Raw genomic sequence first — 22,720 nt, 5'->3', positions numbered from 1 at the left:
CCTTCCTACCACCTCCCCTTGACCGTTAAGGTGCACACTACGATAGTTTTGTGTTTGTCAAGGTTCGGTTTTATTGTTGTTGTGTTTTCCATTAAGAATGAAAATAAAAAAAAACATTTTAAGGATTTGCTTTGTTCAAAGAAAAGGAAAGATGTAAAGATCAAACGTAAGAAAATATGTTTGCATATAAGCTCTACAGAGGCTAAATATCATTGACTACGTTTACATGCACCCTCATAATGAGATTATAGGATTTTGGCAATTTTGTGATAACACTTTATCTTGTGTAAAGCAACTATCAATATAAATAATGCGATTAAGCTCATAATCGCAGTAAGCATAATCCAAGTAACGTGTGCCGAACACCGCTTTTAATCGCAATTAGAAGTTATGTAAACACCTTAAAAGCATTTATGCTGCTCTGACCAAGATGCGCATGTGCTTCTTGTCACACATCTTAAGTGCAAATTCATGGTAAACATGAAAATCCAAAGTTTTATCGTCAACACAATTTGTAGTCAGAACTCTCTGTTCTCTATATTCACAGAGAAAAGACAGCGTGCACCATCATTGCGGAGGCATTTTATCATGATATTTCAACGCTACTAATCCACCACTTTCCTGATGCTCTGTGATTAGTGCATGGCGCAACCAACGCCAAGGTCATGGGTTCGATTCCAGGGGATTTCACATAGTCAGAAACAGAAACATAGAAGTATAGTACAATGCAATACAAGTCACTTTGGATAAAAACGTCTGTCAAATGCCAAAATGCACATATTTCTATATTCATCACGGCACCAATTAACCATAAAATACATCCACATACCGCTATTTTGCATTTGACGCAAATATATTAACACTATAGCCATTAGCCAGTAACCCACACCTCATTGTTTGTGCTGTGTAATATAGCAAATAATCAGACTAATATAGCTTTCAAGTAAACGGGAGGAAAGAGTAGTTCTTATGTCATGTAAACATGTTACTGCGATTAAGTCCTTACTTTGATTATTGGAAGTATTCGCATTATTGGAGTGCATGTAAACGCAGTCACTGACAAATATATTTGTTCTTATGATATGATGTAAACGGTAACAACAGTGTTAATTAGCTAGTGGAAAAAGGCATGGCTAATCTGAACTAATGAAAAGAGAAAAGTAAAATACTTATTTGGGATTGTGAATAAAAAATACCAGCATGAGCTTTAAGTCAGCAGTTAGACATGGAAATACACAATTACCTTGTCAAGGGATTCCCACTAAAATCTGCTACTTGGAGAGTTTTACAATACGAAATGCTTTCTGGGATTTCAATAATGTCTGTAAATAAAAAAAGAAAAGTCCATTGAAGTCCACCTATAACAACACAAAAATACAGTAACCAAAACAATTGCTTTGTTTTTAAAAAATCTAGTGAGCTGCAAAGGCATGATGAAAGATGGCGAAGATGCCTATGTTACTCTATGATACCATACTTACTTTTCCTTTGTGGAGAAGGCAATCCCATTATGCATTGCTATATGAAAATTCCCATTATGGACTGCTATGTGCAAGTTAATCCAACCAAAATGTCACACAAAACAGGAGAATTGTTGATAATATTTTTTTAAATACCGAAAGTGATTAAAAAAAGTAGTTAACTCTAATGAAAACTGACTACCAAATATTTCCGTTATGCATTTTTTAATCTCCCTTGTGCATTAAGTCAGTAGACAGCAATGGTCTAAAAAAGTCAATATTTAAATGATGTATGTTCCTGCTGAGAAACAGAGCCAAAAACGAGATCAAAGTTTTACAATCAACATACGATTGATTGAGTGATAAAGTAAACTCACAACGAACCTTCTTAATAGAGAAATACATCAGGAAAAAGTTGTATTGTCTAAGAAAGCATATAACAAAGTCTGATTTTAAAAAATGAACACTTGACCAAAACAGTATACAGCTGCCATATGCAGTATACAGACCACTCCAGTTTTGCCTTTAATAAGCATTTTTGCATTGTGGCAAGTCTAGTGTCTGTTGAAGTACACAAAATAGCTTCTGAAAGAAATTTTGTGATCTGCTGAAGCCAGTCACCTGATGTTTTACTAGTTACTAGGGGTGTGATGAGACACTTATCTCACGAGACAAACAAGACACGAGAATGGGTTCACGAGAACGAGACGAGACTTTTAGACTTTTTTTAAAGAAATAAAAATTTATGAAATGTATGGGATCTTTTATTCACCTTAACATAAAATGCAAAAAGAAATTGTTTATTATTTATATTATTAAATTATTAAATTATATTATGCAGTAATAATCAATATGTGAACACTACAAAATGTTTTGTCACAAACTCAAATGGCAGACAATAACTGCACAAAATGTATGCATTGTTTTCTTAACAGGAGTGGGTTTTAGTAAAGAGCTGTGGTTATTATCTCTATTTGCTTTTGCATAGCGCAGAGGTGGCGATCATATAATACTGTCAATCCTCCTTCCTCCACTTACTGAACCCTCATAACCTTCAAAGAAACAGTTAAAAATATATAAACACATCATGTTTATGTTTACATATGAAAAACAGATGATCCGTTTCTGAGGAGGTTTGCCTGTGAATGTATTTAAAATAATGTAATGTGAACTTGCAATTGCTATACTGTACTTGTGGTACAGGCAGCTCAGCTGGTGTTCAGTCGTGCGCTCCCAAAGCACTGGTGGCAGTGGAACAGCCGTAAACACTAGTGCTTATGAGTGAGGAGCTTCAGCGTCCATCCAGCGCGTGTTTAGAAAAACGATGGGAAGGTAGCACCGAGGACGGAAAATTACGTTGTCAATAAATGAGCGGGCTGTTCACTGTACCTCAAAGCACGCACAAACTTTGTGCAGTTATTAGCGTGTTCTGTACAGTAATGAAAATAGGTTGCACCAAAACAAAATGCGCACTCGCACAAATGCTCTCAAATATATTTTGAGGTTGCACAGGTTAAATTTAGGGAGCATATAGACTAAAATGGTCGCAATTTCGAGCCCGGCACTCTCTCGCGGAAATTGCGTTCTCGCAAGACCAGACGGATCTCTCGAGACACATTGGTTCTCATAACACCCCTATTACAGTTCCCTCCTTTATTAATGGCACCCTTGGTTAATATGAGCAGAGAAGGCTGAAAAAATATATATATTTTTTAATAATCTACAAAATTACAACATTTTGTACAAGTAAAACAATTTGAAGTGGGGGGAATATCACATTGTGAATTTTATTATCTAATACACCCTGGCCACAATTATTGGCACCCCTAGAAATTCTTACGGGTAAAATATCTCCCAAGTATATTCCCATTAATATGTATATTTTCTGAGCAAACAAAGGTGACTAGAAACCTGATTTTGTCCAGTCATGATATCTTGTTTCACAGGAGAATAATATTTAGTAACACAGAGCCCAATCCCCTCTTAATCCTTCATCACAATGTGTAAAACCAAAGAATATAGTTCTGATGTGCAGCAAAAGATTGATCAGCTACACAAAAGTGTATTTAAAATGAAATGGTTGAAACAATAAAAATTCCTGTTTCAAACATCAGGGCGATAATTAAGAGGTTTTAATGGAATCGAGATGTTGCAAATCTGCCTGAAAGAGAATGTGTCTATATTGTCTTAATGCACAGCAAATAGAATAGTTTGAGTGGCCAAAGAATTTCAAAGATCACAGAGTGAGAATTTCAGAAATTAGTTGAATTTTTGGGTTAGAAAAAAATAAAAAAAAATAAAGGAAAACTGCACCTTCATCACCATAAATTGTTTGGGACACCATTCAAGAAAAAAATATTTTGCTCTCACGCAAAAATAACTTTAAACATGACTGGGGTCTATGGCCATATGAAATGAAAAATATTAAATTCAATTCAAGTTTATTTATATAGCGCTTTTCACAATATGCATTGTTCCAAAGCAGCTTTACCGGGGCAAACAGGAAAAAACTGTGTGAAACACAGCACAGTGCATGGTGTTTATAGAATGAGCAAGACCATTCTAATAAATAATATCTAATTAATAAATAAATAAATAAATAAATGCACTCTCCCGGTGAGCAAGCCAACACTGCCCTGCTGTGGCGAGGAACCCAAACTCCAATGATTGATTAATGGAGAAAAAAAAATACTCTGGAGAAACCAGGCCCAACCGGAGGGCCAGAACCCCTTTGATGTGTCATAGCTCCACTCAGTGACCCATACCAAAAGCCGCAGAGCAAATATCCACAAGTTAGAGGGAGAGCCCACCATCTGCAACCCCACTCACCGAAAATCGTTTAGGTTCAACCCGATTCCATTCCACGATCGACACCAGAAAACAGAGGAACAACCACGGAAAATAGTAATGGCATGTTGTAACTTTATTCCTCTGTTGTCTGACCAACAGGCCAAACCGGACCCACAGAGCCCCAGCAGATGAATCCCCACAACCAACGAGCCCCCTCACTCCCCACAAACACCCACCCGGGAACCTCCAATCAGGGCCACTCAATGCAGCTATAACTTCAAACTGCTGACATGTGATGTAAGTTTAGCATTAAATACAAGGTGTGGTAAAAATATTTTTTTCCAGCAATAAAACAAGGTAGGTGTGCTGCACACTTGGAGAAAAAAAGGGCACGATGTATTATACCAGAGGTTCTGGACATCTTGATCAGATACATGGCATCATGTATTATCAAATACCAACAGAAATTATAATCAAAACCTAACTTGCTCTTATAGCTATATTATAATGGTTCGTGGTTAGATCTTGCATCAGCACATTGGTTCAAATCAAACATCCAAATAAAAAAAAAATGGGTCACTGAACACAAAATCAAGATCCTGACATGATCCCAGTACCCAGACCTGAACCCTATAGAAAATGAGTAGGATGAACCGAAGAAGAGGGAGCATCAACATTTGTAGCATCTGGATTATTTTTATTAACTCGGATGACTCTCAATGAGTTCTCAAACCTCATCAGATTGAAGAGAAAACACTCAGAGCTGTTTTTCTTATGAATTGATGTTGCAGAGTGTTTTAAAAATAAGGGTGTCAATAATTGTGGCCAACATGTATGGAAGGTCATCAAGGCAGCTCGCTCACCATCTACTTCTGTCCCCAGTGGCATACCTTATTTGGTCTATAAGAGTTCCCCAGAGCTTGTCCGGCACCTGTGGAAGATCTTGAAGGTGATTTGGCAAAGAGGAAGAGTTGCTGACCAGTGGAGGTGTGCTGAGGGAGTGTGGATTCCCAAAGAGGAGAACTCAAAAAACATCAACCAGTTTCAAACCCTATGGGTCCATACAGCATAAGCTGGTCGAGCTCGCTCTACACCTCCATCATGTTCCCAGTAAGATTAAGGACCTGATCCTGGAATACTACAATCGTCTGAGGATGCAGGTCACTTCTGGGTCAGAAACATCAGACTGGCATCGCTTTGGGAAAGGAATAATAACAGGCAGTACCATCTCTGTTATTCTTTTCGCTCTTGCCATGAACATGGTAGTCAAGTCAGCCAAGGTGGAATGCAGAGGGTGCTTAACCAAATAAGGCATACAACAGCCCCTTAGAAGAGCCTATATGGACAGCCTTACAATCACAACGACATCGGTCCAAGGGAGAAGGTGGATCTTCAAGGACTTGAGACTCATTACCTGGGCAAGGATGAGTTTTTTGAGCCATCCAAGTCAAGGTCCATGGTGATGAAGGAGGGGAAAGTGGTTGACAAGTCCCGTTTTTCCATTGCAGGAGCTGTCGCTCCCAACCATCACGGAGCAACCTGTCAAGAGTTTGGGGAAGCTCTTTGACTCCAGCCTGAAAGACTTTGCCGCCATCCAGAAGTCCAACAAAGAACTTGGAGATTGGCTCACCAAGGTAGACAAGTCCGGTCTGCTTGGTAGATTTAAATCCTGGATCTACCAGCATTCAATCCTCCAGGTCCATGCAGTCCCAATGAAAACAGTTGAGTCCCTAGAAAGGAAGATCAGTGGGTTTCTTCGGGGGTGGCTGGGCCTTCCACACAGTCTTACCGGCGCTGCACTGTATAAGACGAGAAACATCCTGCAGCTGCCCTTCAGTTGTCTCACGGAAGAATTCATAGTGGTATGCACCAGAGAAGTCCTACTGTACAGGGACTCCAGGGACTGCAAGGTGTCATCAGCCGGCATTGAGATGAAGACAGGAAGGAAATGGAAGGCTGGGAAAGCAGAGGAGGTGGCAGAGTCCCGCCTGAGACAAAAGGCACTGGTGGGCACCGTGGCGACGACACAGCAGGCCTGGGCTACTTCCAAAAGACTATGGTGCAGGGAGAGGGGCTGGAGAACCTTCTATGAGCCTATAGAAGTCGGCTGTAGAGGCTTTGCAGGATGTTTGCTTTGCAAAATCCTCAGTAGGTTGGGTGTTACAGGGGCAGCCAAGAAGAGGGCAATTCAGTCCATGAGCGAAGCCACAGAGAAGGCCACAAGGTGGCTTTGGATTAAGAGGGCTGATCTGTGGATTGCTACTGGGATGCAAGTCGGTGCTTGATCAACAACGGCTGGGTCACCTGGGCGAGGGTATATGATGTAGCGAGACCCGAAACACCCGTGATCCCATAGTACATCACCGAAGATGCATCCCTGTGCATTCATGAGATGTTTCTTGCATATAAGAAAAAAAAAATCACAATGTGATATTCCCCCTACGTCAAATTGTTTTCCTTTAATGAAATGTTGGAATTTTATAGATTTTTTAAATAAAAGATCAAATCGAGAAACAATGCAGATTTATTTTTACAGTCTTCTTTGCTCATATTTACTAATTGTGCAAATAATAGTGGAGGGCACTGTTATTACAAGTTTTACTAGTTAACATAGGGTAATACAAATGGTAATAAATCTGACGAAACATGGTTGCTGGACTGTGTTTTTCCTGGACTGCACTAAACTATGTTTACTATGGTAAAACAGGATTTATTTTTGTAGAGGCTTCAGCAGATCACAACTTAACACATACACGTTTTTATCTGGATAAGTGCACAAAGGAATTGATAAGCATAATTAAAATGTTTATTTTATATTAATTATAAGATTTCATACATTTTAGAATAAAATAACGACGAACTGTAATTTGTGGATAAGATACAGTAAAAATGTCAAACAAAAAATCTATTTTAGGTGACACTCATGTACAGTATTTCACAGAAGTGAGTACAGCCCTCACATTTTTGTAAATATTTTATTATATCTTTTCATGTGACAACACTGAAGAAAATAAACTTTGCTACAATGTAAAGTAGTGAGTGTTGAGCTTGTATAACAGTGTAAATTTGCGGTCCCCTAAAAATAAATCAACCCACAGCCATTAATGTCTAAACCGCTGGCAACAAAAATGAGTACACCCCTAAATGAAAATGTCCAAACATTTCTATACACAAATTTTCTTAAAGGCATCAGGACAGGGGTGTTCAAACACAGTCCTGGAGGACCACTGTCCAGCTGAGTTTATCTCAAACTTGCCTCAAAACAACTAAAAGGAAGTTTCTTGTAGGGATGCAACAATACAGTTAACCCATGGTTCAATACGTACCTTGTTTTTTACCCACATTTTTTATTAATTTCCAATGGCTAGTTGGCACATTTAAGTGTTTATTTCCATTATTCTATGCTTATCTGACAGGGAAAAGTAAGAAATTAAGAAGAAAAACTTATTGCAATTCTCTTTATTTTACTTGACTTATTTTATTCTCTTTAAGCAAAAAGTTGTATAAATTCCTGGTGTATTGAATAATAAGATTTACACTGGCAGCTAACAGCAACTCTTTGTTTACAGTTCATCAACATGCCAGTAAAATTAGCTTCCTGAAGAGGTTTTGCACATCAGTGTATTTAAAATAATATACAACTTAAGCACACTGTTATTCTATTTTTTTTCGTGGGGAGGCATATATCTATCTCAGCCCACAGACGTATAGACAAACATGGACAGAGCCAGTTCAGAGGAAAATAAAACGCACGGAAATTATTTATGAAAACGCAGTTCACATACCAGTATTGAACCATATGGAGGATGTACTGAAAAGTTCAATATTATTTTGAGAACTATGGCATCCCTTGTTTCTAGTCTGCCAAGTAAGTTTATGATTTGATGGTTCAAGTGTGTTTGATGGTTGGGGCTTAACTCTGATGGACACTGGTTCTCCAGGAACAGGACTGGAGACCCCTGCTTTACGACCTTGTTGTGTTCGGAATAAAATAACAGCAAACAAAATCTGCCAGTTGACAGAAAATGACTTGCATGTTCAGCATTTCGACTGTACGTAATCATGTATTGTTTATTGTCGGACATCAGTGTAGGGCTGCAACAACGAATCGATAAAATCGATAAAAATCGATTAGTAAAAAAGTTGTCAACGAATTTCATTATCGATTCGTTGTGTCGCGCGACGCGGAGACGTTTGGTTATTAAAAAAAAACTTTATTTGAGCGCGGAGCGAAGTAAACACACTCGGTCTCTCTCGCGCACTGATGCTAGCAGAGTTCGGCGCCTCATATACAGGGCGGAGCAAAAATAAAAAAACGAGCGGAGGAAAGATACATGACGGAGGCAGAGAAATCCCCACGACCCAAGTCATCATAGTTGCGGGAGCATTTCACACTAAATAAACAGAAAAAGTTTGTTAACTGCAAAATATGCAAACGCGACATGGCGGGAGCAACGCGGCAATGATCCAACACCTGAAACGCAAACATGTTTGAGTCTGTGATGAGGAGTTCAACAGCAGGTTAAGTCACTACAGAATCCTACTTTTGTTCCGTTTCGAAGTGAAGAACGTAATGTCCCTGGTGCGGATGTTTACTCGTTATCCAGATTGACAAGCATCACAATTTAGCATTAGCTCGTTAATAACAGTATAATCAGGGGTGGTGTAGTTACTTTGCACTTTGCATTGTAAGACTAAAGACACGTTTTTATTCACTCGCCTTTTTTGGACCATTCATTTATCAATCTGTTGTCATGTATAGCTACACTGCAAAACTTCCTTAGTAATTTTGTCTAATTTCCAGTCCAAATATCAAAAAAATCTTAAATCAAGATTACTAGACAAGAAAATTAATTGATGCTTAAAACTTCTGTTTGAAATTATATCTCATTAAGATTATTTTTGTACCCCATTGGCAGATAATTTTTCTTGCTTTAAGCAAACAATCACTTAATTTGAGGTGTTTTTTCAGAAAACAAGACATAATTTCTTATGCTTTTTCATGTGTCTAGTACATGTTTCTTGACATAAGATTTTTTTTTTAATTTGGACTGACAACGGGACAAAACTACTAAGTTAGAAAAGCAATTTTTGCAGTGTATATTCTGTGCTTTCTCCCATATAGGTTATTATTGACAAATATATTTGTGTGTGTTGTACTTTTTAATTTAATTTTAAAGTTCTTTTATAGCTCTTGGTCATCTTAAGCTTTGTTAAAATGTGGTGTATAAATGAAGCTTGCACTTACTACAATGATGGTAGTAATTGAATGAATAACCTTCAAGTGAATTTGAGAGAGAGTGTGTGTGTCAGTGTTTGTGAGTGTGTGCGTCTGCAAAAGTGTGTGCGTTTGCGAGTGTGTGCATCTGCGAGTGTCTGTCTGCAGTGTAGTGTAGAGAACAAGTTCTTACATTCAAACAAATCCTGTTAAGTTTTCTGATTTGTATTGTTCTTTAGTTTTTATAAATTATTTATTGTTCTGGCAGCTCAGGTGGCACTTTTTTTTAAAAAAAAGTCTATATATTTGGCAGATGTAAAGCATACATGTGTATGTTTTTTGTGTTAGTCCATTTTTATTTTATTTTATTATTTTTATAACAGCTCAGGGATGTTCAAGGAGCAACATGCTTGTGCACTTTCTAAAGATTTTAGTTCTGTTTTTGAATAAAGGGTTGGAAATGAATGCTTTTCTTGGTTTTTTTTTTTATCCGATTCATCGATTAATCGAAAAAATTATTTACAGATTAATCGATTATTAAAATAATCGTTAGTTGCAGCCCTACATCAGTGCATGATCCCAACATTACTGAAGCTCCTTTAAGTTTACTAGGCTCAAATAATATATTCAATATTGTTGTACAACATTTTCGATTGAAACCTACTTCAAAAAAGTTGGGTTTTCAAGTTATTTTGAAAAACAAAACATGGGGACCACCCATAAAACATTTTTCGAGCACTGGTTAGATAATTGCTGAGTGTTGAAAAACAGCCGCTGTGACTGGGCGGATCCTGGTAGAGTATGGGTGAGGTCAAAGCTTATCACAGACATTTACACTCATTAAACAGCAGTCTGACAAATCAAAGGGCCAAAAGATCATCTCTTACCATTTCGAGACACGTCCAACTCTACAAGCTGGTTAAAGTTAGCTATGTCCCCTGGCAGCCGCTGGATCTCATTGTCACTCAGGCTGAGTTTTCTCAGTTTCGTCAAATTGAAAAAAGGCTGCAACAGAACAAGAATCACCTATTAAAACACCAGAGAACATAAAGTAAACAATGCAATAAAGTTTTATTATACATAATGAGTGCCAAATCTTTTGCTGTGCTATGACCTTTAGCCTTCTCTCCTGTTTTGAAAACCCCTCCCAACCCGTTCTCTCACTGAACACAAGAATCTCAGACCATGACTGTAAGGGAATACTACCTGTAAGAACTTAAATGAAAAAGCATTTTAAGACAGATTGTGTGTAAAAAGAATTTGACATCATAAATCAAGTTGAGCAATGAGCATATTGCAAGTTGAGCAAGTTAGAACAGCAGATAATTTAAGAAAAGTCGGGTTTTGTTCCCATACGATGATAGTCAAGGGGTCCAACGCTGTTTGGTTTCAAAAATAACAAAAATAGTTAAAAAGGTCGGCAATTGGTAATGTCCAGTGGCCTGGCAAAAGAAGCTTGGTGTATAGCGCTCTGATATAATCAGCTATTCATGTCTATCTGCATGACCTACTTGTTCTGTTCCTCCCACCTCTCGCTGGCACCACGGCTGACAATGGGGAAAAAAAAAATCGCATTTGAAGCACCCCATGAAACAGCGCAGTCAGACAGAAACAAACAAGCTGCCTACAGTTTCTGTTGTTTTATGAACAGCAGTGCTGTGGGGTTTGTACTTCATGCATAAGTTCAGTTAAAATGATTGCTACTACTGAAAACAACCAGTCCCGTGAAAAGATAAATACCCTACCATTATATATTACAAAACGGCATCATGTTATCTTATATGGAACCAAAGGCTGAACCAAAGCACATTGTCAACAAAACACAGACATCAGATTTACTGACTGCATGTGGTTCATGTCAGGCATTTTAACGCTGGGACGGCTCCATACATCAGTTTCAAATGATCTAAAATCCAGCATTATATCCACCGTTTATATAACATTCATCACCCAAATGCAGTGAACCAACAAACACCTGAACTTCGTGAACATATGCTCTCTCTCTCTCCTGCACATAAGTGAAAGTGACGTCTGCGCATGCTCCTTCTCCTGCTCTGTATGCTGCCGTATGGGCGTGCCAAGTGCTTTTCCGGGATAATTGTCCAATAAGAGACTAAGAAAAATTATCCGAAACCTGTCTGATCGCTGGGGGAGTGCATTGAGCACAGAAATACTACGTTATACGCCCAACTCGTTTGTTGAAAAGTTGACCATGTTCAGCATGAGAACGTTTTACATTGTAAAGTCAGAATGCATGAAACATCGTTGCAGCACCCCTTTAAAGGTGTTAAAAGAGAGTTTGTTGTTCATCTACAGCATTTTAATGTTGCCAAGTTTAATGATAAGTGAGTAAGCAGTTGAAATAGTTTAGACTGATTTTATGTGATGTGTAGTGTACTCTACTCTAAAGACCAGGCAGTGAACGAAAAAGATTAATGCTGGATCTGTGTATAAGCAGAAAGCTCCAATAAATCTTTGGGAGGATTTTTTTTTTCAATTTAGACAGGTAGGCTATGATCTGTTGGACAACAAGCAGAGAATGAGAAGAAAATGATTTTACATTATGTAAGAGTGCTCTTTGAGGTTCACAAATTGAATGACTAACGCCTGTTTCACACATACTTTATTTGCAGTGTGTTTGCGGTGGGTATTTTTTTACATGCCCATGTAAGTGGATTAGATCATTCGTACAGCCAAGGATGCGGTGCGGTCCGTCCGTTGTAGTGCAGTTTACACATCACTGATTTAAAGCGATAGCACACGTATCATGCTCAAAATCACTCAGATTAAGATAAAAACGTAGTAATTTCACCATAAATGCATGTAATTAAAGTAAGCCACTCATTTTCACAGTCATCTTATTGTTTTGGTTTCGGGATAAAGCATGAAAAAGCTAAACACTTACCAGGAGTTGCTAAAACAGCTAATCAGGTACAAATTATATCTAAAAGTATATTTTAATTTGAAAGACACTTCACAGGTTGTTAAAATGTGTGTAGGGGAGGGGCTTCTTGTGACAATTGTTGAACTTCTGGGTCACAGAAGCCATGGGTCGGCACCGCACTGCAATCGCAGTATTTGTGAAAGCACATGCAGCTTTCGGCAGAAAACCGCAGCACATTCAACTGACCCAACAAAATAGCTTTCCAAACTTATGTCACTGATACTGACTGCCTGGGCATATGAACATTAACGTTCACGCTAAAGCCCACATCGCATGATAATGCGTATTTTCAGTGATCAATTATCGTCTGGAATCTGTCTGTTGTAATCGACATCAGGATATTTGCGAGACATCGGCGATATGCGATAAAATTGTCACATCGCCCAGTCCTACAGTGTTGCATGAAAATGACAATCATTTTGCATGCCCCACGAGCACAGCTGTTACTCAAAAAGTGGAAAATCCTGGATAGACTCTGACAAGCCCGAGTGAGGTCAACTGAGGTTCAACACCAGCCTGCAATGCTGCAAAATCCCTCTGTGACAACAATGCCCCAAGATTTTTTTTAATACAGTGCCAAAAAACTGGTGAGTTTCTCTGTTTTAAGTGACTTTTCTGCCTAACTCACAATCACAATTAGACTGACCATTGTCAAAATAAGAGGCACAGACAATTCTCTTGTTTTTTCACCACTTTTCCATTTTCTCATTTAAATGGTAATGCTGCACATTCTCTAGACAATAGGCCAACAGAAACCTCCCAGACCACAACAGGTGCACCACACTACCAACAACAGAGTCATCTCAACAGAGTCATCTACTCATCTATTGCACTATAACTTCAATAACTGCATTAACTCATCTACTGCACTGTAGCCTTAATAATTCAAGTTCAATTCAAGTTTATCTATATAGCGCTTTTCACAATGTGTATTGTTTCAAAGCAGCTTTACAGGGGCAAACAGGAAAAACAGAAAAGTTAAAACACAGCACAGTGCTAACCGCATTAACGCATCTACTGCACTGTAACCTCAATAACCGCATTAACGCATCTACTGCACTGTAACTTCAATAACTGCACTAACTCATCTACTGCACTGTAACCTTAATAACCACATTAACGCATCTACTGCACTGTAACTTCAATAACTGCACTAACTCATCTACTGCACTGTAACCTTAATAACCGCTTTAACGCATCTATTGCACTGTAACTTCAATAACTGCATTAACGCATCCACTGCACTGTAACTTCAATAACTGCACTAACTCATATACTGCACTGTAACTGTATAACTGCATCTACTCATGTATTGCACTAAAACATTAATAACTGCATTAACTCATCCACTGCACCGTACCTTTAATAACCGCATCAACTCATCTTCTGCACTGTAACTTTAATAGCTAATGTCTGTAATGTATGCACACTCAAGTCACTTGCACTATTGTATAGTCTATATTGTTATCTGTTCATAACCACCTGTACATTAATGTTCACAGTATATAGCCTTCTGTTTATATTGTTCATAGTACATACCGACTGTCATATTTTCATAGTACATGCCCATTGTATAGTATTTTCCTAATATTGTATTCTGTATTTATTCACACTGTATATCCTGCACTTGCTAATTGCACTTCTGGTTAGACCTAAACTACATTTCGTTACACTGTACTTGTATATGTGTAATGACAATAAAGTTGAATCTAATTATCTAATCTAATCTCTGAAGTTCACACTACATTTACCTCAATACTTCCATTATGATGACTGCTATTGTTAATAAACCATAGGAGACAAAACCAATTCAATTGAAACTAGCAACATATGAGAGGACAAAACCATCAGGTGGTAATGGTGGGTTGTCAGACAACTACACTCGCGGCTGAGATGGAACCCGGAACCTGTTCTTCGTGTTTATGAAACTTTGCATTATGCTGTCGGCCCTCCAACCTTTATCCCACAAGTATACATTAGCCTTTTTAACTACTGATTGGGTACAAACAAAGCAAACAGTCTTACGGTGCTGACCTGCCAACTGTCTTAAAATTTCATGACCAAACAAAGAGAATCCACTACAGAGGATGTGGCCTGGCTGTGACATTGAAAGAACTGTTTTTTTAATGACTCCGCAAATGAGTAAAAATTTGTCAATCTAAATATTTACGGACCGAAAAGTAACAATTTGTTCAAATAGTGCTATTGGCTTTGATGTACAATAAACAACTACTGTACATTACCAACTACAATAGTTGAGGCCTTCAATTTAGGGGTCGACTGATTGATAAGCCGGCCGATTTTGGGGATTTTTTACATAATCGGCATCAGCCAATTGTGTTGCAAGTTGGGCCAATTAACAGGGAAGTGCATCTGTGAGCAACGAAACGTGGTTGTGGAACATATTGCACTCCCTCTTGCAGCAAGCAGATGGTAAGAAGTCAGTGGCAAAAAATTTACAGTAGCCCTCATTCTATAGACAGATAAACACTGACATTCTCAATATTGTTCCTGTGCCAGAGAATATCTCTACCTAAATGATAGAAAATAATACTGTATCGAGGAAGGCGTGGCGAGAGCCGTCAGACAAAGGGGCGGGGCCCCGCATTTCTGATGGTGGAGATCGGAAGCATAAAAGAACGAGCTGACAGAAGGTACGACGAGAGAGGACCGGGCCCGAACATGTTTGTATTTGTATTTGTGTTATGTTCGACGGCGGTCGGCCGTGAGGGGCCGCCGGCTATTATTACTTTATTAAATGTTTGTTTAAATGTTTGCCGGTTCCCGCCTCCTTCCTTCCATGTCCTGAATCATATTACATTGGTGCCGAAACCCGGGAGGAAGGAGAGACATGCTGTCGGAGAGCTCTCGCTGCTGAGGGGCATCGCGGTGCTGAGGAATTCGGGCAGCGAGGACGAGGGAAGTCCGCGAGCGGCTGCCTGAGGCGGTGGTGCTGGAACAAGTATTCGGATGGAACCGACGGCTCGCTGACGTGCTCCTGGGTCAAGGTGGGGTGGCTGCCATCCAGGAGGGAGCGAGTGAGTCGTTGCCTTTGGCCAGAGCCTGTTGCCGTCCGCCGTGAACAGGAGCAGCAGGAAACGGGAGACTCATTGCTGGCTGCCCTCAGCTGGAGGAGCCATCGCCGGCCGCCAGAGGGCGGAGGATCGAGGCGTCCACCGAGCGTCCAGTACCACCGCATGGCACTGCGAGGAAGAGCCTTTCGGCTGCCTGAGGACCGAGCGGCAGCATGTCCGGGAACCGGACCAGATTTTTTTTTTTTTTTCCCTCTCTCGTCCCTGTCGCTCCTGACAAAGGGGCGGGGCCGGTGGCGTGAGTGATAATGGCTATCAGCTGTGCGCACACCGGCTCCGCATTTCTGACGGTGGAGATCGGAAGCATAAAAGAACGAGCTGACAGAAGGTACGACGAGAGAGGACCGGGCCCGAACATGTTTGTATTTGTATTTGTGTTATGTTCGCCGGCGGTCAGCCGTGAGGGGCCGCCGGCTATTATTACTTTAATAAATGTTTGTTTAAATGTTTGCCGGTTCCCGCCTCCTTCCTCCCATGTCTGAATCTCATTACAAATACAAAAAGAAAAAAGACCAAACAAACGCAATGTATATTGACAGTTTGTGATATATGGTTATCTTGTTTATTTTGTTTTACATGTTCTTGGTAAGAAAAACAAGCATATAAGTCTATTTTACTCTGGTGAAAGTCTGTTGAACAAGCCAACAGTGGAGAAAACAATTTGCTCTTCTCTAACAAAAAAAAGAATATCCAGCTTTATTGTTTATAATGTTGATAATAAATAAATAAACAGGCTAAATACCTCCATGCCGACTGTTAAGATCCTAAAAAATACCCCTATACAAAGAAGGATCCATTGTAGTGCTTGTTTCCATGTTTATTACGTGACCGTCATCTGAGGAAGATATTTCATTGTCAGTGTCTGTCTTGTCTAGCTTTGCATTACATTGGCATGAATAAATAAGGTAGGCCTATTTTAAAGAGTACAACCAGCAAACACAGAACGTTCCACTGACATTAGTTTTTTGGTTCCCTTTTGGTTACTTTTTTGTGAACCAAAAAATAACGTTCTAAGAACGTTCTTTCAGGTTTTATATTTTGCAACCAGCCAATTACATTCCCAGAATGTTGCAGGCTGGGTTTTTTTAAATAACCAGAAAATAATCAGAAATTAACCAGAAATTAACGTTCCCTGGTGGTTATTTATTTGTTATTTTTTGCAACTAGAAAATAACGTTGTCTGATCGTTATTTATCGGTTATTTCTTTTCAACCAGAAAATTTAAGAATTAACAAATGTTATAATGACCAAATTAAACTAATAAATGTGCCCTTTAATGGCTGAAAATAATAAACTAGTGTCATGGGGTCTGATCACATTAGTGTGGCTATGATGAGTCCTGGGTATAGACGGTCTTTTGTGGCCGTTTAAACATTCAACCGCATGAGTGTCTACTTACCTGTAAGGCTCACTACTGTCCTATAAAATAAAACAAGACAAAACCCTAAAAATATCACTAAAAAAGCAGGTATGAGCAGCATGCTGGTTAATATGATGATTTTTTCATAATCATTCAGATACGGCCATTTGACTTATATATTATACAAGTACACTTATTGAACTGATTGGAGATTTAATACGTATCTGATATCTGACCAGCAGGCACTGGTTCCCCTCACACGCATCTTTCAGTGTAGGCTAATTGAGTCTCCAAGAACAGCATTACATATATTTTATTCAAAACAAGTCTCAGATTCCAGGAAAACACTGAGAATATGCATACAAAATAAATACTTTTAATCCTTGTTTTTCCCATTTTTCAAACACATATTAACCTCGCTTGAGTCTGAAAGCTACACTTTGGGCTTTGACTATACACCAAGCACTTACACAGAAGCCACAAAGTATAAAGGAATGTGACAGTTCTAAGAATAGATGGATGGATTGGTATGGCTATTATAAGATTACTTGCATTATTTGTATACTGCGGAATTAAATGCAATGAATTTACAGAAACTTTAAACTTTATTTTATTATAAAATTGAATTATTTACTCTACATTCTTTTAAAAGAAAATATTGACCATACATTGACAAAGCTGTTTGTATAGGAAATTACTATATCGATAACATATGACTATCACAATGACTAGGATAACAGATAAGTATGTGGTCATTGTAGTTTCTTCAATTTATGTAATAATTTACAGGGGTAGAAGTAGGTAAAACAACCTCTCAAAATAACAATAGCAGCAGTATGATTCCATGCACACACAAATATATATGCTCAGATCTTAAATGTGGATGCCATGATAACGTATTTTAAGTCCAAGTGTACTTTTGTTGTACATGGGCTTGGTTTAAGAGTACACAACAAAGACTACAATCAAACACTGAGTAATCTCCCCTAACAAAAGAAAATCTGAAAGCCCAGAACCATCACGCACTGACATGAATAACGGATTTCTATATTCAATAGAAACGTTGCTAAAATCTTCCATAAAATGGTTAAATACCGGAATGCTTGCAGTACAACAACTCACTCATCGCTTAAAGGGAAAGTCTGATATGTGGCCAACGTTCTGCCGTTTCACGTTTACACGTCAGTAAAAAAAATGCAGTTTGACACTTTATCTCAGCAACGATTTTCCCAAAAAACACAAGTAGCTATTATAAAACCTTTTTTATGCTTACCTTTATGTTTCATTTGGTTTACAATAACTTCAGGACTTAAATTCAGTGAGTGTTAAAGAAACAGGAAAAAAATTGCATAGCTGTGATATAAAATAGCAAGGGTTGTTTTGTTCCCTTATCCTCCGTTGTGCAGTTGATAGACACAGCATCTTTCGGTCGATCAGTCATCTGGAAGACTGATATAACTTGCTCAAGCGTCACTGGACTCAATTCTTGTGGTTTTGTGGACAAAACTAAATTTAACTGTATCGTTGTAAACCCCTGCAAATATCACAGTCTAATAGTAGGCCTGCTTGAACCAAATTGAAGAAATGTGAATTAAGCAAAAAAGAGGTCTTGTGAGTTTTTGCCCTTCAAAATGAGATCCATAGTAAGCATCATGGTTACAGCAGCAGTGTTTACATCTGATTTCATGCATCTCTGCGATCAGCGTATAGAAAGCCGGCATTACTTTGGAAATAGAGCTCTACACTGTCAAATAAAACTATCATACTGCATAGTGGGTGTGTTAAGTTTAAATGTACAACCTTTTTGAATTATCAGCCCAAATATTTAACCATGTCACCCTATTATATGATAAGGGAACATCACTGTTAACTGCTTCTGTCAACTTCCTCTTTGTATTTTTCAACTACACTGAGCTGAGTTCTGGTGTTCTCTCCTATCTGAAAATAGCATTGGCTGTGGCTCAAACCTAGTAAGCTCCCTACAAGCAACTTGGTGAGGTGCCTTTAAACAGCACTTGTATATAGAGGAACATTTTACAACTTTTTGAATATCAGCAAACCCAGAAACCATACACATATTGCCCAAAACTGAAGCTCAAAAAGCAACCACGGAGGCCAAAATTCAGTTCACACAAAGCGTACCTCCTGGCTCAGAACAATCCTCTGCCTCCCGAAACTGTAGCAGACCCAGACCTCTTATGGTGAGCTGCTGCTAACTCTAAATGTACCAACGACACTTCGTTGCCAGTTCTGCTGACTCATATCACACTTTCAATGTCAAAAATGTCCCCACAAAAGTGACACCAACATACGCAGGTCACTTATGCATTTGTCCCCGTGGTCTTTCTCCCTGTCCCTCACCTTGGGTAAATCTCGAAGCTGATTGGCGTCCAGCAGCAGCTCTTCCAGGCTCGCTCTGTAGCGATATATCTCCTCCGGCACGACGAGAAGCGAGCAGTGGCGCTTATCGACCGATTCAACGTGACGGCTACACCGCCACAGGGGGATACAGTGAAACATCACGGGATTTATAACGATGAAAATCAATCACTGCTACAGTTGGAAAACTTCAACACTGACACAAACTACTAGCGGAAGCACAGGATACAATGTATCAACTTCAAACGCGCCGCGCACGGAAACATGGAATGAAAAGATCGCGGGAGTTTTCTTTCCTCGTTTCACCTTCCTCGCCACATCTTCGGCAGACGGTTCACTGTCCCGTGATTTAATTGTGAGCGTTTACATGTCTGTTTGCGTGCGTTTCTTTCGTCTTTTCTCTTGGCCTGGAGATTATTTCCTTGTTGCCCAGTTTCTGACCCGGAACATTCACTCCCTCATTCCAGTTTGACGTCACGATTCCCAACGTCCAGCCCCTTTGCCTGTCGCTCCCCCCTCCCAGAGTGTAAACAAGAATAGGAGTTTTCGAGTTGTTCTAAGCGGTTTTAAATGTCTTTGTTCATATGAACAGAGAGAAAGATATTTGAAAGAATGCTTATAACCAGACAGATTTTGCCCTCCCCCCTTGACTACCATTGTAAGAAACGATTCAATGGTAGTCAAGAGTGTCTCAGAATTGTTTGCTGTCCTACATTCTTAAAAATGTCTTATTTTGTGTTCAGCAGAACTAAAAATGAATAAGTATTTTGTCCTACTGAGTCATGATCTGTTTGTTTAAAAAGATTCTTCCAAATATCTTTCTTTGTGTTCATCAGACCAAAGAAATTTATACAGATTTGGAACAACATTCGAAGCAGGTGCATGGGGGAAAGTATCCCTTTATTCCCGGTATAGTTAAAAGCCCATAATGCTCACCATGCAGTTTTCAGCAGAAAAACCTTTCTTTTACACCACCGTCACTGTACATTTAACTATTAAAATGTTTTTAGAAAAAAAATGTTTCAAACATGTTTTAAATATCGTCACTTTAGAATTATGATGTTCTATCTGCATTCTGGTCTCTTTTGAGAGCTTCATATTTTTTTCATTCCATTTGACTTTTTAGAAAATAAAATGGATAAATCTACACAGTCCCAAAATGTCCCAAATATATGAATAACTAAATTTTGATAAATGTCAGATAATGGAATCATATATTTCTAAGGCGAAACACCATTGCGTTTACAATTCATTTGGATACACACTATGACGTCAAAATACAGAGGCATTGCTATAATTGTAATGTGTTTTTAATAAGGTATTACTACTGTGTCAAATGATTAATTGTGAATAATCACATCCAGAATACATTTTTGTGTTAACATAATATATGTTGTTGTCCCATGCATATTCATTTTGTATTTCTTAATACATACATGCATTTATTTTAAAAAATATTAAATTAAATAAACATTTATATATAATATAAAAGTATTTGCCCCCTTCCGGATTTTTTGTTTTTTTTGCATAGTTGTCATGCTTAAATGATTTAGATCATCAAACATTTTTTTTTATTACTCAAAGAAAACCAGAGAAAATACAAAATACAGTTTTTAAATTATGGTTAAGTTAAAAAACAATCCAAACATGTCTGACCCTATTTGTGAATCATGAATTATCTGTGATGAATTGAATAACTGCGTCAAATTTCACTAACCACACTCAAGCGTAATTACTGCCAGACCTGTTGAATCAAGAAATTACTTAAATAGAACCTGTCTGACAAAATGAAGTAGTCTAAAAGATCTCAAATAGCAACACATCATGCCGTGATCTAAAGAAATTTAAGAACAGATTAGAAACAAAGTAATTGAAATGTATCAGTCTAGAAAGGGTTACAAAGTCATTTCTAAGGCTTTGGGACTCCAGCGAACCAAAGTGAGAGCATTATCCACAAATGGAGAAAGCATGGAACATTGGTAAACCGTCCCAGGAGTGGCCGGCCTACCAAAATTACTCCAATAGCACAACAATGACTCGTCCAGGAGGTCATAAAAGATCCCAGAACATCTAAAGAACTGCAGGCCTCTCTTGCTTCAGTTAAGGTCAGTGTTCATGATTCTACAATAAGAAAGAGACTGTGAAAAAAATGGCATGCATGGGAGAGTTCCAAGGCGAAAACCACTGCTGACCAAAAAGAACACAAAGGCTCGTCTCACATTTGCTAAAAAACATCTTTATGATCCCCAAAACTTTTGGGCAAAAATTGTGTGGACTGATGAGACAAAGGTTGAACTTTTTGGAAGGTGTGCGTCCCGTTACATCCGGAGTAAAACTAACACAGTATTCATAAAAGAACATCATAGCAATAGTCAAACATGGTGGAGGTAGTTTGATGGTCTGGGGCTGCTTTGCAGCTGTAGAACATGGACGACTTGCCATAATTGATGGAACCAAGAATTCTGGGCTCAACCAGAAAATCCTAAAAACGAATAACCGGACATCGGTTTGTGTCCTCAAGCTTAAATGCACTTGGGTTATGTAGCAGGACAATGATCCAAAACACACCAGCAATTCCATCTCTGAATGGCAAAATAAATATAAATAAAGGTTTGGAGTGGCCTAGTCATATTCCGGACTTAAATCCAATTGAAATGCTGTGGCATGACCTTAAAAAGGCTGTTCATGCTCGAAGACCCTCCAATGTGGCTGAATTAAAACAATTCTGCAAAGAAGAGTGGGTCAAAATTCCTCCACAGCAATGTGAAAGACTATCGCAAACGCTTGATTGCAGTTGTTGCCGCAATGGGTGGCACAACTAGTGATTAGGTAGGGACAAAAATGTTTGGATTGTTATTTCCCTTAATAAATAAAAGCATTTAAAAAATGCATTTTGTATTCACTCTGGTTTTCTTTGTGTTATATTCAAATTTGATTTATCTGGATCATTTAAGCATGACAAATATGCAAAAAAACAAGAAATCTGGAAGGGGCAAATACTTTCACACCACTGTATTATGAAAACACAAACCCTTTTTCTAGATTAAATTAATTACGACTAATCTTTTGACAGCCCTAGTTTTAACTAAAAAAAGTTAAAGCTTGCAGTGTTCTTAAAAAATTCCAGCGCAATGGTTTCATCTCAAAATGCACACAAGTCATGTTTTTGTGAGACAGCTTTGTAAAAACAACTTGAATGTCCCGATTTAACTTATGCCGCATTCTGCGCTTTATAAACCGCCCCATAAAGCTTTTTCTTTGTCCTTAAATGTAATTGCCCTCCAATTGTTACTGAAATACATTAATTATGAACAAGCATACAGATGAACCAGAGAAGAATCAAGAAGACCGTATGATCCTGCAGTCTGTACAGCCGCGCACTGCATTTGTATACATCCTACATAAATTTCTGACGAGATTAGATTTACCAAAGTAATGTTTAATTGCGCACAGCTGTAGATATGAGCAACAAATGTC

At 38.5% G+C, this 22,720-nt stretch overlaps 1 protein-coding gene across 3 annotated transcripts in view; it reads right to left on the bottom strand.

The window, feature by feature from the left end:
- The window catches only part of lrrc1 (leucine rich repeat containing 1), a 57,778-nt gene extending 38,087 nt beyond the window's left edge, over window positions 1–19,691 (bottom strand). For all 3 annotated transcript variants that reach the window (XM_056760091.1, XM_056760093.1, XM_056760092.1), the window contains exons 1-3: window positions 19,226–19,691; window positions 10,356–10,473; window positions 1,244–1,322 (exon numbers count right to left, since the gene is read on the bottom strand). In XM_056760091.1, coding sequence (XP_056616069.1) covers window positions 1,244–1,322; window positions 10,356–10,473; window positions 19,226–19,384 — 356 coding nt within the window. In that variant the 5' untranslated portion in view covers window positions 19,385–19,691. The remainder of the gene's footprint in view (window positions 1–1,243; window positions 1,323–10,355; window positions 10,474–19,225) is intronic.
- Between the last annotated feature and the right edge of the window lie 3,029 nt (window positions 19,692–22,720).

The sequence above is a fragment of the Triplophysa dalaica genome, chromosome 11 (genome assembly GCF_015846415.1).
Source record: "Triplophysa dalaica isolate WHDGS20190420 chromosome 11, ASM1584641v1, whole genome shotgun sequence".
NCBI lineage: Eukaryota > Metazoa > Chordata > Actinopteri > Cypriniformes > Nemacheilidae > Triplophysa > Triplophysa dalaica.
This window is presented reverse-complemented; position numbering and strand designations above follow the sequence as displayed.